The sequence below is a fragment of the Myxine glutinosa genome, chromosome 7 (genome assembly GCF_964187855.1).
Source record: "Myxine glutinosa chromosome 7, kmMyxGlut1.1, whole genome shotgun sequence".
Taxonomy (NCBI): Eukaryota; Metazoa; Chordata; class Myxini; order Myxiniformes; family Myxinidae; genus Myxine; species Myxine glutinosa.
The window spans coordinates 22950725-22966101 of NC_136267.1; the positions used below are offsets into that span (position 1 = coordinate 22950725).

At 42.9% G+C, this 15377-nt stretch overlaps 1 protein-coding gene across 1 annotated transcript; it reads right to left on the reverse strand.

Annotated features, from left to right (window-relative positions):
* Window positions 1–2485: 2485 nt before the first annotated feature.
* Window positions 2486–15286, reverse strand: RPL23 (ribosomal protein L23). The gene is made up of 5 exons (XM_068121929.2): window positions 15249–15286; window positions 14846–14929; window positions 13366–13494; window positions 10032–10145; window positions 2486–2656 (listed from the first exon to the last, which is right to left on the reverse strand). Exons 1-5 carry the CDS (start codon window positions 15259–15261, stop codon window positions 2574–2576), a joined length of 423 nt encoding a protein of 140 aa, XP_067978030.1. The 5' UTR covers window positions 15262–15286; the 3' UTR covers window positions 2486–2573.
* Between the last annotated feature and the right edge of the window lie 91 nt (window positions 15287–15377).

Consider the following 15377-nt stretch of genomic DNA (forward strand, 5'->3'; position numbering starts at 1 on the left):
ACCTGGCGCGCATGCACGATAAGTTCACATGCCCAAAACGGGTTTCTGCACATGTGCAGAGCATTCTGGGGTGGATTACATAGTTTTGAAAGTCCCATATAAACTCTCCTTCGGGGATGAGCTCCTGTGTGTGAAGGAAAAAAACCTATTTCCACAGATATATACTGCACTGTGTCTTCTCGGTCCTCACCACTATTTGTGGAAATCTTTCAGTTTTGGCTTCCACCACTGCTCAATGGTACACGTCATGTGTCAATGGATCAGATTGAGGGATCCATTACCATTGCTCACTTTCCACAATGATTTAATGCAGCTCCACATAAGATCTCACAAATCCAGAGGTTGATGCTCTCTTTTCCTCATGAACACTTACACCGGTTTTTTTGACCATGATCCGTTTTCACCTTGGAAAACTAATTGGGTGCAGAGTTCCAAAAACCTGGTCATAGCCACCAAGGTTGAAAAGCTAAGTGGTCTGACAGCTGAAATGATTGATATTGTAAAGTCCATGGCAGCCATTTTGGATTTTACCATCAAGAATGGGGGGTGGAGGAAGGGAGGAACATTGACACCCCCCCCCCCCCTTTTCCATATCATTTAATGCCGATATACAGGGGCATGTTGAGGAGTTATTTTTCTTCAAAACAGGTAAAGATATTCGAATAAAACTAAGACTGGTAATGTCTGTATTATAGCCTTGGTGCTTATGTATTTCTCAACATAATCACCACTAAAGGCAGGTAGGTGGTCTTTCTCTCCGGCCTTTCTCCCCCAGCTCTCTCTGTGCTCTGTCCCCCAAATATTCCTACAGGTCGCACAAGATCTGCCAGCAACCCTCTGATGGTTAAACTGCCGAAATCTCGGCTCTCTGCTCACCTTCACTCTTTCATTCCTCTTTTCTCCCGCCTCTGGAACAAACTCCCACACTCACTTCAATCACACTCCTCCCTCCAGGTCTTTAAAACAGCTGTTCACCACCATCTCTTATCTTCCCCCATCCAAAACCTTGATCTTTCCTACCCCCACTAATTCACCCCAGATCCACCTTGTTTGAAATTCCAACTTCTTTCCTGGAAGTCCTGGCAGTGTCCATATGTTTTATACCTCTCCCACCCTCCCCCCCAAAGCCCTCTCCCTCCCACAGTTCTCTCGATGTCTCCACGTCTCTCGGTCCCTGCTCTCAAATGTTGTGTTTGTGTCCTTCCCCCTCTCTCCCCATCTTGTCTACCGTTCCCGATGTTATTTGTTTTATGTGTCTGTCTTTCTGTGCGATTAATGTTCGCTCTTTCACGAGCCTCGATCTTGTATACAAAAAAAAAAAAAAGACACAATTCTGCCAAAGTTCGAGGAGTTTCGTGATGACAGCACAATATATCTGCCTACGTCCTGCTGAGTTAACCAGCGCTTCCACAGCAAACATGACATAATCATTGGAAGAAAAATGTCCCCCATTAAGGTATTCCTCAAGTTTTGAGTAGAGATGAAAATCTGATGGAGCCAAGTCAGCACTGATGACCCTTTATGGTGGTACTCCCAAAACTAACACGCTCAGGATCGTAATGCCATCTTGACCCACGTAGCAATGAGATCTAGTGTCAGAATCACGAAACTTCGCATGCAGTAGCAGGACAAACGAATACGCGGACTGCACCTTGTTTCATTTGAATACCTTTACCTGTTTTGGAGGGGGAAAAAATAGGCAGCATTACTTTTCAACACAACCTCGTATTACTACCAACTGCATTAAAAAATTAACTAAATTTCCATCCTCAGCACTGCCAGGGCTCGTTTAGGAGCACCTAGGCCAGTCATGTTTCAAGTGGTTGGTGTTGCATTGTGATTTGAGACTTCAGCAACGGTACATGCAGAAACCTCACCCAAACACAATGCTTTGCTCTCCTTCCTTCGACGGCCCTCCATGTAATGGCCTGCATATAAAATACAGGCTGCATGGAAGGTGCTTTTTCAGGAAGGATCATTCCGTGACAACTTTCTCTATGGAATCATGTATCGCGTCGCATCACCTAACAAAGTATATTTCAATTTCGATGAAAAAAAAAAAAAAATTGCGTCGGAGTGGCAACCCATCCAGGATTGTGCCCAATAGCCTAGGAAACTGCTTCGGCAGCTCTATGCACCATCACGATACAAAAAGGAATGGTCATTATATATGAAAAAGCTCACGGAATCACAATATCTCCATGCACTAAAAACCTGAGGAAAACAAAATAAATAAATAAATTCTTTAAAAGGGGGAAACAAGTTCGGAAACGATTTTCACTCTAAAATGGAAAGATTGTGGGAATTTTAGAGAACACAATTGTCTCATCTTCATCCTCCAAACCCAACTAATCTGATGTGCTGTTTCCATGAAGCACTTCAAAACATTGCCAGTTTCAAGTTCAATACCATAATGCAGTCTACCCACGCATCAGCACAATACAAAACTATTTTAAATTTCAACCATAAGCATGCATGAGACACATTTGAGAACAAAGGACTTTATTTCAAGACTTTCAAGACCTGTGCCAAATGCCTGGATGGGAATAAAGGACTATTTCAAGACGAACAATTCAAGCGATGCTGCCTGCATTGGACGCAATCCTGGGCCAAAGATCTGCACATTCCTTTGCCACGGGCCCTGTAATGGCAGAACCTGCAAAAGACAAGACATTTTAACATTTACAGAACATTTCACGACAAAGCAAAACAATCAAAATGAAGGGATTTGGGCCCAAAAGAGCCACAGCTCATTAGAAACCAACACAGATGTGTTTCGGTGCTGCTCCTTTCATCCGCCAAGGTTTCATGTTAGATCGGCATCTTTGAAGAAGAAGAAAAAAAAGACGAAAAAAAACATTTCTGCAGTGCTCCAATTTTGTATGATTTACTTGAAAACCACATTAAAATTTAGTCGACAATAATCCACAACTATCATCATCAAATTGTCTACTGGCGCCTCCTGCCCCCCCCCCCCCCCCCTTTCATTATTATTACGAGTCACATGGCGAATGCTTTCAATTGGACAAATTGACAACTCAGCCCATGGCCTGGCTAAGCAGTTTAAATTATAAGAAGTACACCAAATCAGGCGAAGGCCTAATTATCAGAAGCAAAGCCAGCGAAGGACTAATTATCAGGAGCAAAGCTAGCGACGCACTAATAATCAGGAGCAAAGCCAGAGAAGGACTAATCAGGAGCAAAGCTAGCGACGCACGAATTATCAGGAGCAAAGCCAGAGAAGGACTAATTATCAGGAGCAAAGCCAGCGACGAACTAATTATCAGGAGCAAAGCTAGCGACGCACTAATAATCAGGAGCAAAGCCAGAGAAGGACTAATCAGGAGCAAAGCTAGCGACGCACGAATTATCAGGAGCAAAGCCAGAGAAGGACTAATTATCAGGAGCAAAGCCAGAGAAGGACTAATTATCAGGAGCAAAGCCAGAGAAGGACTAATTATCAGGAGCAAAGCTAGCGACGCACTAATAATCAGGAGCAAAGCCAGAGAAGGACTAATCAGGAGCAAAGCTAGCGACGAACTAATTATCAGGAGCAAAGCTAGCGACGGACTAATTAATCAGGAGCAAAGCCAGAGAAGGACTAATCAGGAGCAAAGCTAACAATGCACTAATTATCAGGAGCAAAGCTAGAGAAGGACTAATCAGGAGCAAAGCTAGCGACGAACTAATTATCAGGAGCAAAGCTAGCGACGGACTAATTATCAGGAGCAAAGCCAGAGAAGGACTAACCAGGAGCAAAGCCAGCGAGGGACTAATTTATCAGGAGAAAAGCTAGCGATGGACTAATTATCAGGAGCAAAGCCAGAGAAGGACTAATCAGGAGCAAAGCTAGCGAAGGCCTAATTATCAGGAGCAAAGCTAGCGACGAACTAATTATCAGGAGCAAAGCCAGAGAAGGACTAATCAGGAGCAAAGCCAGCGACGAACTAATTATCAGGAGCAAAGCCAGAGAAGGACTAATCAGGAGCAAAGCCAGCGAGGGACTAATTATCAGGAGCAAAGCTAGCGACGGACTAATTATCAGGAGCAAAGCCAGAGAAGGACTAATCAGGAGCAAAGCTAGCGAAGGCCTAATTATCAGGAGCAAAGCCAGAGAAGGCCTAATCAGGAGCAAAGCTAGCGACGAACTAATTATCAGGAGCAAAGCCAGAGAAGGACTAATCAGGAGCAAAGCTAGCGACGAACTAATTATCAGGAGCAAAGCCAGAGAAGGACTAATCAGGAGCAAAGCCAGCGAGGGACTAATTATCAGGAGCAAAGCGAGCGACGGACTAATTATCAGGAGCAAAGCCAGAGAAGGACTAATCAGGAGCAAAGCTAGCGAAGGCCTAATTATCAGGAGCAAAGCCAGAGAAGGACTAATTATCAGGAGCAAAGCCAGAGAAGGACTAATCAGGAGCAAAGCTAGTGACGAACTAATTATCAGGAGCAAAGCCAGAGAAGGACTAATCAGGAGCAAAGCCAGAGAAGGACTAATCAGGAGCAAAGCCAGCGAGGGACTAATTATCAGGAGCAAAGCTAGCGACGGACTAATTATCAGGAGCAAAGTCAGAGAAGGACTAATCAGGAGCAAAGCTAGCAAAGGCCTAATTATCAGGAGCAAAGCCAGAGAAGGACTAATCAGGAGCAAAGCTAGCGACGAACTAATTATCAGGAGCAAAGCCAGAGAAGGACTAATCAGGAGCAAAGCCAGCGAGGGACTAATTATCAAGAGCAAAGCTAGCGACGGACTAATTATCAGGAGCAAAGCCAGCGAGGGACTAATCAGAAGCAAAGCCAGCGAGGGACTAATTATCAAGAGCAAAGCCAGTGACAAACTAATTATCAGGAGCAAAGCGAGTGATGGACTAATTATTAGGAGCAAAGCTGGCGACGAACTAATTATCAGGAGCAAAACTAGCGACGAACTAATTATCAGGAGCAAAGCTAGCGACGGACTAATTATCAGGAGCAAAGCCAGAGAAGGACTAACCAGGAGCAAAGCCAGCGAGGGACTAATTATCAGGAGCAAAGCTAGCGATGGACTAATTATCAGGAGCAAAGCCAGAGAAGGACTAATCAGGAGCAAAGCAAGCGAAGGCCTAATTATCAGGAGCAAAGCTAGCGACGAACTAATTATCAGGAGCAAAGCCAGAGAAGGACTAATCAGGAGCAAAGCTAGCGAAGGCCTAATTATCAGGAGCAAAGCCAGAGAAGGACTAATCAGGAGCAAAGCTAGCGACGAACTAATTATCAGGAGCAAAGCCAGAGAAGGACTAATCAGGAGCAAAGCTAGCGACGAACTAATTATCAGGAGCAAAGCCAGAGAAGGACTAATCAGGAGCAAAGCCAGCGAGGGACTAATTATCAGGAGCAAAGCTAGCGATGGACTAATTATCAGGAGCAAAGCCAGAGAAGGACTAATCAGGAGCAAAGCCAGAGAAGAACTAATCAGGAGCAAAGCTAGCGAAGGCCTAATTATCAGGAGCAAAGCCAGAGAAGGACGAATCAGGAGCAAAGCTAGCGACGAACTAATTATCAGGAGCAAAGCCAGAGAAGGACTAATCAGGAGCAAAGCCAGCGAGGGACTAATTATCAGGAGCAAAGCTAGCGACGGACTAATTATCAGGAGCAAAGCCAGAGAAGGACTAATCAGGAGCAAAGCTAGCAAAGGCCTAATTATCAGGAGCAAAGCCAGAGAAGGACTAATCAGGAGCAAAGCTAGCGACGAACTAATTATCAGGAGCAAAGCCAGAGAAGGACTAATCAGGAGCAAAGCCAGCGAGGGACTAATTATCAAGAGCAAAGCTAGCGACGGACTAATTATCAGGAGCAAAGCCAGCGAGGGACTAATCAGAAGCAAAGCCAGCGAGGGACTAATTATCAAGAGCAAAGCCAGTGACAAACTAATTATCAGGAGCAAAGCTAGTGACGGACTAATTATTAGGAGCAAAGCTGGCGACGAACTAATTATCAGGAGCAAAACTAGCGACGAACTAATTATCAGGAGCAAAGCTCGCAACGAACTAATTATCAGGAGTAAAGCTTGTGACGGACTAATTATCAGGAGCAAAGCTAGCGACGGACTAATTATCAGGAGCAAAGCTAGCGACGGACTAATTTATCAGGAGCAAAGCTAGCGACGCACTAATTATCAGGAGCAAAGCTAGCGACGCACTAATTATCAGGAGCAAAGCTGGTGACAAACTAATTATCAGGAGCAAAGCTGGCGACGGACTAATTATCAGGAGCAAAGCTGGTGACGGACTAATTATTAGGAGCAAAGCTAGCGACGGACTAATTATTAGGAGCAAAGCTTATGACGGACTAATTATGAGAGCAAAGCCAGAGAAGGACTAATTATCAAGAGCAAAGCTAGCGACGAACTAATTATCAGGAGCAACGCTAGCGACGAACTAATTATCAGGAGCAAAGCTAGCGACGGACTAATTAAATTATGAGAAGCAAAGCTGGTGACGGACTAATTATGAGGAGCAAAGCTAGTGACGGACTAATTATCAGGAGCAAAGCTAGCGACGGACTAATTATCAGGAGCAAAGCTAGCGACGGACTAATTATCAGGAGCAAAGCTAGCGACGAACTAATTATCAGGAGGAAAGCTAGCGACGAACTAATTATCAGGAGCAAAGCTAGCGACGGACTAATTATCAGGAGCAAAACTAGCGACGGACTAAGTATCAGGAGCAAAGCTCGCGACGGACTAAGTATCAGGAGCAAAGCTCGCGACGGACTAATTATCAGCAGCAAAGCTAGCGACAGACTAATTATCAGGAGCAAAGCTAGCGACAAACTAATTATCAGGAGCAAAGCTAGCGACGAACTAATTATCAGGAGCAAAGCTAGCGAAGGACAAATAATTATCAGGAGCAAAGCTAGCGACGAACTAATTATCAGGAACAATGCTAGCGAAGGACTAATTATCAGAAGCAAAGCTAGCGACGAACTAATTATCAGAAGCAAAGCTAGCGACGAACTAATTATCAGGAGCAAAGCTAGTGACGGACTAATTATCAGGAGCAAAGCTAGCGACGGACTAATTATCAGGAGCAAAGCTAGCGACGGACTAATTATCAGGAGCAAAGCTAGCGACGCACTAATTATCAGGAGCAAAGCTACCGACAAACTAATTATCAGGAGCAAAGCTAGCGACAAACTAATTATCAGGAGCAAAGCTAGCGACGAACTAATTATCAAGAGCAAAGCTAGCGACGCACTAATTATCAGGAGCAAAGCTGGCGACGAACTAATTATTAGGAGCAAAGCTAGCGACAGACTAATTATCAGGAGCAAAGCTAGCGACGGACTAATTTATCAGAAGCAAAGCCAGAGAAGGACTAATTATCAAGAGCAAAGCTAGCGACGGCCTAATTATGAGAAGCAAAGCTGGTGAAGGACTAATTATTAGGAGCTAAGCTAGTGACGGACTAATTATCAGGAGCAAAGCTAGCGACGGACTAATTATCAGGAGCAAAGCTAGCGACGGACTAATTATCAGGAGCAAAGCTAGCGACGAACTAATTATCAGGAGCAAAGCTAGCGAAGGACTAATTATCAGCAGCAAAGCTAGCGACGAACTAATTATCAGGAGCAAAGCTGGCGACGCATTAATTATCAGGAGCAAAGCTAGAGACGCACTAATTATCAGGAGCAAAGCTAGCGACGGACTAATTATCAGGGGCAAAGCTAGCGACGGACTAATTATCAGGAGCAAAGCCAGAGAAGGACTAATTTATCAGGAGCAAAGCTAGCGACGGACTAATTATCAGGCGCAAAGCTAGCAACGGACGAATTATCAGGCGCAAAGCTAGCAACGGACGAATTATCAGGAGCAAAGCCAGAGAAGGACTAATTATCAGGAGCAAAGCTAGTGACGGGGACAGGAGAGGAAGAGTTGGGGAGGAAGGCAAAACCAGACATATTACCTACATCACTAAATATCAACTCAATTTTGATCCTCAAATGATAAATACCACCGGCAGGGCTTGTGCAGGTGCATGGATGCCACAGTCATGTTTCAAGTGGTTGTTGCATTGCGATTTGAGACTTCAGCAACGATACATGCAGAAACCTCACCCAAGCACAATTCTTTGCTTTCCCTTCTTTCGACGGCCCTCCATGTAATGACCCACATAAAAATACAGGCTGCATGGAAGGTGCTTTTTTCAGAAGGGCCCGACTGACGGTGAAGCTTTCAACGCTCAATCTTTATACAAATGTCTCATTTCCAACATGACAACTTTTTCTCTCTGTGCACCATCTGGTAAAAGCTAGTATTCCAAGTCATAAATCATGAAACTTAGGGAATTAACCCTTTCGTAAGGATGGGTTATTTGCGAGTATCAATCAATTCCTCAATGAAACTGAGGCCATGGTATGCAGAGAATAGAATCAGACATGCCGCTGACATGGAACAGTCTGTGATCTAACATATAAAGAAGTTTAACGTGTTTATACAGGAACCAGTGCAAACAAATTTTGCATGGCCTCCTCTATCATCCAGAGTCTCGAGGAAAGCCAAGGGTTTGGATTTAAAAAAATTGACCCCAGATAAAATCAGATAATTGGGCTTCAGGCCTCGATCTGGTATTGTGCATATACACTCCTTGGGTTGTATACATTGTGAAGACCGACCACCTGTCCGTATTTATAATATATACAAAACTTTATAAACAAAACTAAACCAAAACTTATTTTATAGAAAACATTTATTTATCCGTTTTATTCCATTTCCACACACAGGTTTTATACAAACGGCGTCTTTGCACAGACGCCAGTTTATGATCGAGGAACAACTTATTTCAATTGAATCTTGTATTTTGAACACTATAGAACACGAACCTGCAGTTTATAGTACTTTGGCTATGAATTTGGCACAATGTACGGAATCTCCTCCCACCATGCGCAGAGAGGAGTGTGAGATTTTTATTTATTTATTTCTTTTTAAACTATGTCTGCAACTACATACGGACAGACAAACGCTGTTCAAGACGGCTTTGTCCTATGGGCTAAGCCTTAAAAAGTTTAACTTCAATTATGGGGGGAGTTTATGGGGTGAGGAGATTTCTAAACCATTCTAAACGGTGGTTTTTTTTTATGGGGGAGTTTAGGTGTTGTTAGGAAGCCTGGTGTTGGGCTAGCGGCTAGGGTGCCAGTTTAGGATCCAAGGATCCTGGGTTCGAATCCCGGTCGATCGCTGAATTAACGCCAGGGGGGTTGACTCAGCCTGTCATCCTTCCGAGGTCGGCTAATTGCGTACCAGTTCACTGGTAATTCCCTGTGTCGTAAAAAGGCGACAAACAGGGTTGGCGGCAGGAAGGGCATCCGGCCGTAAAACATTGCTTCAAAAAGGGGACCAAAAAAACAACAACCACGGCCCCCGAAAAAGGCCAACCCCCGCTTTGCGGGGAAAAATGGCCTCTAAACGGTGGTTATGAACTCTAATATACGAGCTCCAATATCAAAAGCAAAAATACATCCAGACAGATCATAAATTTACAAATGAGCAAGGAACTGCAGTTTCTGGAATGGCATATTCAATTTTTACATTATTTTCATGTCTTATCCCAAGCCATGTGAAAATTAAAGTGTTAGCCAAACAAATTTTGATTTTTCTTATAGTAGATTATGCGTTAAAAAAAAAGTCATCGTTATGTTCAGAAATGTCTGAGAATGTAAGAGGAGCCTCCAATGAACCTCCAGCATCTGGGGTCCTTCCGAGGGCACAAGCCCCCACCACCCCAGCCTTTGTGATGGGATCCGAGACCGGCAATATTGCATTTGGTGCTGCAACCCAAAATACCAAATAAATCACTGCTCAGTACCTGGTACCGACCACCTGTCCGGCTCAACAGGCATGGATCAGGTTACAAACTCTGTAGCTCGTTCATGGGATCAGCAAAATAATCGTGAAATACAATGAATGGTGCAAACGGGAAAGGACCACCTGCTTTACCAAACAAGTCACACATCTTTTGTTGTAATAGCTTTGAAAAAAATATTTGTCAGACAACCTTTCATTTCTCCTTTGTTGTTGACAATCACTCCTGCATTGTCCTCAAAGTATAGAAACACACCATCCTTTCTCCGGAAGGCTTTTCGTTGCCTTATCACCACCGCTGGATGAACTGAAAAATAGGGATATCAAAAATAAAATTAAAATCAAAAGGGTCGGAACACAGCAACAACCGCAAAAATGCAGGAAAAAAATAAATAAAAACCACCGTTTAGAGGCCATTTTCCCCCGCAAAGCGGGGGTTGGCCTTTTCGGGGACCGTGGTAGTTGTTGTTTTTTGGTCCCCTTTTTGAAGCAATGTTTTACGGCCGGATGCCCTTCCTGACGCCAACCCTTTTTGCCGCCTTCAACGACAAACAGGGAATTACCAGTGAACTGGTACTCAATTAGCCGACCTCGGAAGGATGACAGGCTGAGTCAACCCCACTGGCATTAATTCGGCGATCGACCGAGATTCGAACCCAGGATCCTAGGATCCTAAGCCGGCACCCTAGCCGCTAGCCCAACACCAGGGATAGGGAAAAAATAAAAATAGGAAATAAATAATAAAATAAAATAAATAAAATAAAATAAAAATAAAAAATAGGAAAAAAATAAATAAAATAAAATAAATTAAAAAAAGAGCACAAAAGTGCATCGGGTGGGGAATGATTACCTGAACAGTCTTTTTAAATGTTAGGGAAGCCAAGAAAGCAAATAAAACTCTGTCATGCATGAGTGGGGAGTGGGGGTGCAAGGGGGGGGGGGGGGGAGAGGAGGGAGGATAGGAGAGGAAGAGTTGGGGAGGAAGGCAAAACCAGACATATTACCTTCATCACTAAATATCAACTCAATTTTCATCCTCAAATGATAAATACCACCGGCAGGGCTTGTGCAGGTGCACGGATGCCACAGTCATGTTTCAGGTGGTTGTTGCATTGCGATTTGAGACTTCAGCAACGGTACATGCAGAAACCTCACCCAAGCACAATTCTTTGCTTTCCCTTCTTTCGACGGCCCTCCATGTAATGACCCACATAAAAATACAGGCTGCATGGAAGGTGCTTTTTTCAGAAGGGCCCGACTGATGGTGAAGCTTTCAACACTCCATCTTTACACAAATCTCTCATTTCCAACATGACAACTTTTTCTCTCTGTGCACCACCCGGTAAAAGCTAGTATTCCAAGTCATAAATCATAAAACTTAGGGAATTAACCCTTTCGTAAGGATGGGTTATTTGCGAGTATCAATCAATTCCTCAAGGAAACTGAGGCCATAGTATGCAGAGAATAGAATCAGACATGCCGCTGACACGGAACAGTCTGTCATCTAACATATAAAGAAGTTTAACTTGTTTATACAGGAACCAGTGCAAACAAATTTTGCATGGCCTCCTCTTTCATCCAGAGTCCAGAGGAAAGCCGAGGGTTTGGATTTTAAAAATTGACCTCAGATAAAAACCAGATAATTGGGCTTCAGGCCTCGATCTGGTATTGTGCCTATACACTCCTTGGGTTGTTTTTTTTCCCCCCTGGGAGTGATAGAGTAATATGTATTGTGAAGACCATATGTTGTAGTTGTCGGGATTTGTTGTCAACACAAATTTCATCATTATAATGTTCACACGTGGGTCTGGGATAAAACTATTGCTTTACACAGGCTTATTGCAACACCTCGGTATTCAAGCCTCGATTGAATATGTTGCTTATACACTGCCTGGGGTTTCTCCAAGAGTGATTAATATGTTTTGTGAACATCGTATGTCGAGGTTGCAGCGATTTGTTGTCAACAACACATTTAATTATTTCATCGAATTTCCCCGGGCACATCAGCATTTGTACACGTGCACGTTACACACGAAGCGAAATGTGAGGTGAAGCAGTTGGGTAACTTTGCGTTTACAGATGCCAGTTTATGTTTTATACAGACGTTTTATGCAAAACTTCATAAACAAAACAAAACCAAAACTTATTTTATACAAAACATTTATTTATCTGTTTTATTCTATTTCCACACACAAGTTTTATACAAACGGCATCTTTATACAGACGCCAGTTTATGATCGAGGAACAACTTATTTCAATTGAATCTTGTATTTTGAACGCGAACGTGCAGTTTATAGTAATCTGGCTATGAATTTGGCACAATGTACGGAATCTCCTCCCACCATGCGCAGAGAGGAGTGTGAGATTTTTTAAAATTTATTTCTTTTTAAACTATGTCTGCCAGTCGAACAAAATTGAAAATCATTCCAAAGAGGAAACTTTTTTTTAAGGACCCAAACAGGCATGAAAACAACGTATCGTTCTGATGATAAATACCACTAAATACCTGAGGTGATCCACTGCGTCAACGATGGTAAATTCCGGAATCAATTTTTACGACTATTGCAATCTTTATTTTATTTCAAATGAATTATATACTTGAACACTTTAGAACACAAATCGCATTCTTAACGCTTCCAAAAACATCCAGTTAGCAGTACTTGGGCATTTATGCAAAACTGCTTCAACAGCGCTAAACCTATGGATTTTTAAACAATTTTTATCATTATTCCATTTAAAATGAAGGATGCAGTTCAACACTGCATGGGGTATCGTGTTCTATGAACTCCAATTTATACAGCACAAAATATTGCGGTGACGATTTGTCCGATGACTACTTGTGTCCTTGTATTTAAAGTAAGAGTGGGCTATACGGGGGTCAAAAATACTTTTATTGTTATTCTTCTTCGGTGACAGTTTTTTTGTATTCCATTTGACCTATCTCAACATGAAATGACAAAATTTTTGGCCTGGGGTCCAAGAAAAAAAGTGTACAGGGCAAAAATTGTAGTGTAAAAAATAGACAATGTGAAATAAAAATAGACAACATAACATGTCTTTATAAAAATATGATTACTCAACATCGAAAACATCAAAAATATGTCAACTCAACATCTGAAGGTTTGACACTTCTAATTTCATAAATAGATTGCCTGACCCCATAAACATAGGGTTAGACACCACAACCAAGTAAAAAGACCCAGGAATGACAAAGTTATGGCTAAAAATGTGATTTTTCAGGGAAAACGGTGGCCATTTTGGATTTTTGCCCTGCACACCGTTTTCTTGGACCCCAGGCCGAAAATTGTCATTTCATGTTGAGATAGGTCAAATGGAATACAAAAAAACTGTCACCTAAGCAAAACAAAAAATGACCCATTTATAGCCCACTCTTATTTAAAGTAAAGTACATGAAGGTCCCGTGACGTGCTTTGACCTACATACGAATGTATAGAATCTCCACCTTGAGCATTGAGCATTAAAATATATAAAAATGAATAACTGATGGGTCAAAACAAAGTACAGACCCTTTTTCCGGAGTTCAGGCTTTCCCTTCTTCACGGTGGCCATCACCATGTCACCAACAGCTGCTGCAGGTAGCCGGTTCAGCCGCCCCTTGATACCTTTCACGGAGATTATGTACAGGTTCTTGGCACCTGTCGCACAAATAAAGCATTTTTACAACTTCTCTTTGCTCTTTTCACTCCACCAGTGAAACTGTGCAACAAGATGGGAGACAAGTACAATGAAGAAGATTACGACAAGGAAAATGAAGAAGCACGAACAAGAGAAGAGGAGAATAATAAATAAATAAAAGAAAGCTCCATGTCAAATGGAGAGAAAGTTTGAGGAATCAACAACAGCACGTGAAAATACTTTGCCTTCCTTCCATCAACAGCACTAACTGTTGTTGTGTGCGTCGACCCCAGCACACGGGAGGGAGGTCGACAAGAATGACCAGGCAGAGAAACACAAACATATACCCACAGAATCCTTAACCTCGATATCTATTGGTTGGAGAAAACTGATGGTTGGAGATAAGTTTTCAAAAATACGATACCAAAAGCCGGTTCTACAACTTTAAATATCTTTAAAATGACCTAAACTTGAGGTTTCATACACATTGAATTTTAATTTCCTACAACTATGAAGACAGAAAAGGAAATGCACCCAACTCTTCATGTCAAATTAGGGGGGGGGGGGGGGGGGCTCCATCTGGTTGGCCATATCATGGTGAATGGTGAAGAATCACTTTTAAAATTCTACGAGCTGGATCCGGATCTTCACCGAAATTGAAACAATTCTTCCTTGTCTAACACACAACCTCCTCAAGTTTCGTCCAAATCCATCCATAAACCTTTTTGAGATATCCTGCTATGTATCGTTTTTGGCCATATCACCCAATGGTGAAGAATCACTTTAAAAATTCTACTAGCCGGATCCGAATCCAGATCTTCATCAAAATCGAATCATTTCGTCCTTGACGCATACTCTACATCTCTGCCAAATTTCGTCCGAATCCGTCCACAACTTTTTGAGGTATTTTGTTCACAAACGGACAGCCAGGGGTGAAAAAATAACCTCCATGCACCTTTGGTGGCGGAGGTAACTAGAACGGAACTTGCCGAGGTCTTGCCTCCAGAACCTCTCCGTAATGGCGAACAGCCGACATACCGGATGTGGAATGACGTCACGGTGAAACGGTCAATACTCGTGAATGGACGATGGGGCCTTATGAAACACTAGGGCTCCGCAAAGAATGGACGATATTAAGAAGGCGGCCATTTTCTATCCAGGCCATTCCTACATGGAGAATACCCCACACGATTCTCTTTTACACACTCTGCAGAAACGACTTATGAGAAGAACGACTGAGGTGTGTCCTCGCCGTAAGTAGAGTTGAGGTAAAAGGCAAATGACGCTTTTCGTTTTTCCAATCCTTGCAAAAGGCTTCAAAGCCAATACTATTCGCATATTCCGCGCTTTTTTCACACTTGGACAACGCACCGGTGTTGTCCGCACAGTTGATGACCGCCCCCACAGGTAGGCCCAACGAGATGCGGAACTTGGCCCCCGAGCCCCCTCCACGTCCTGCAGGGAAGAAAATATAAAACACCTTCACTCCCAAAAATCCAAACATCTCGGCTTCACATGCAATCGCCCATTTCATCCAGTGCAAAGCACCAAAAAAAATTCCACTTATACGAAGCTATACGGATCGACGGGGACCAAGGCAGCATGCCGGCCATCGAACAAAATCAGATAAAGTAAAACTAGCGCACAAAACCCGAAAAGGGTGCGATAAACATCATTATAAGTATTTATATCCATCAAATGCCTCCTGTAATCAAACACAGAAGCAACCAAGGAAGAGGATGACGCCAGATTCGTCTTCACACAAAAAGCTCACCCCTCTTCGACATCTTGGAACTAGGAAAAGAAAGCTCGCATGGCCTGATGGGTAATTCTTCTTCCGCCGCTATGTCATTGTCGCAGAGAACCACTTTCGTTTTATTCTAAATGCATTTATTTTTTATTT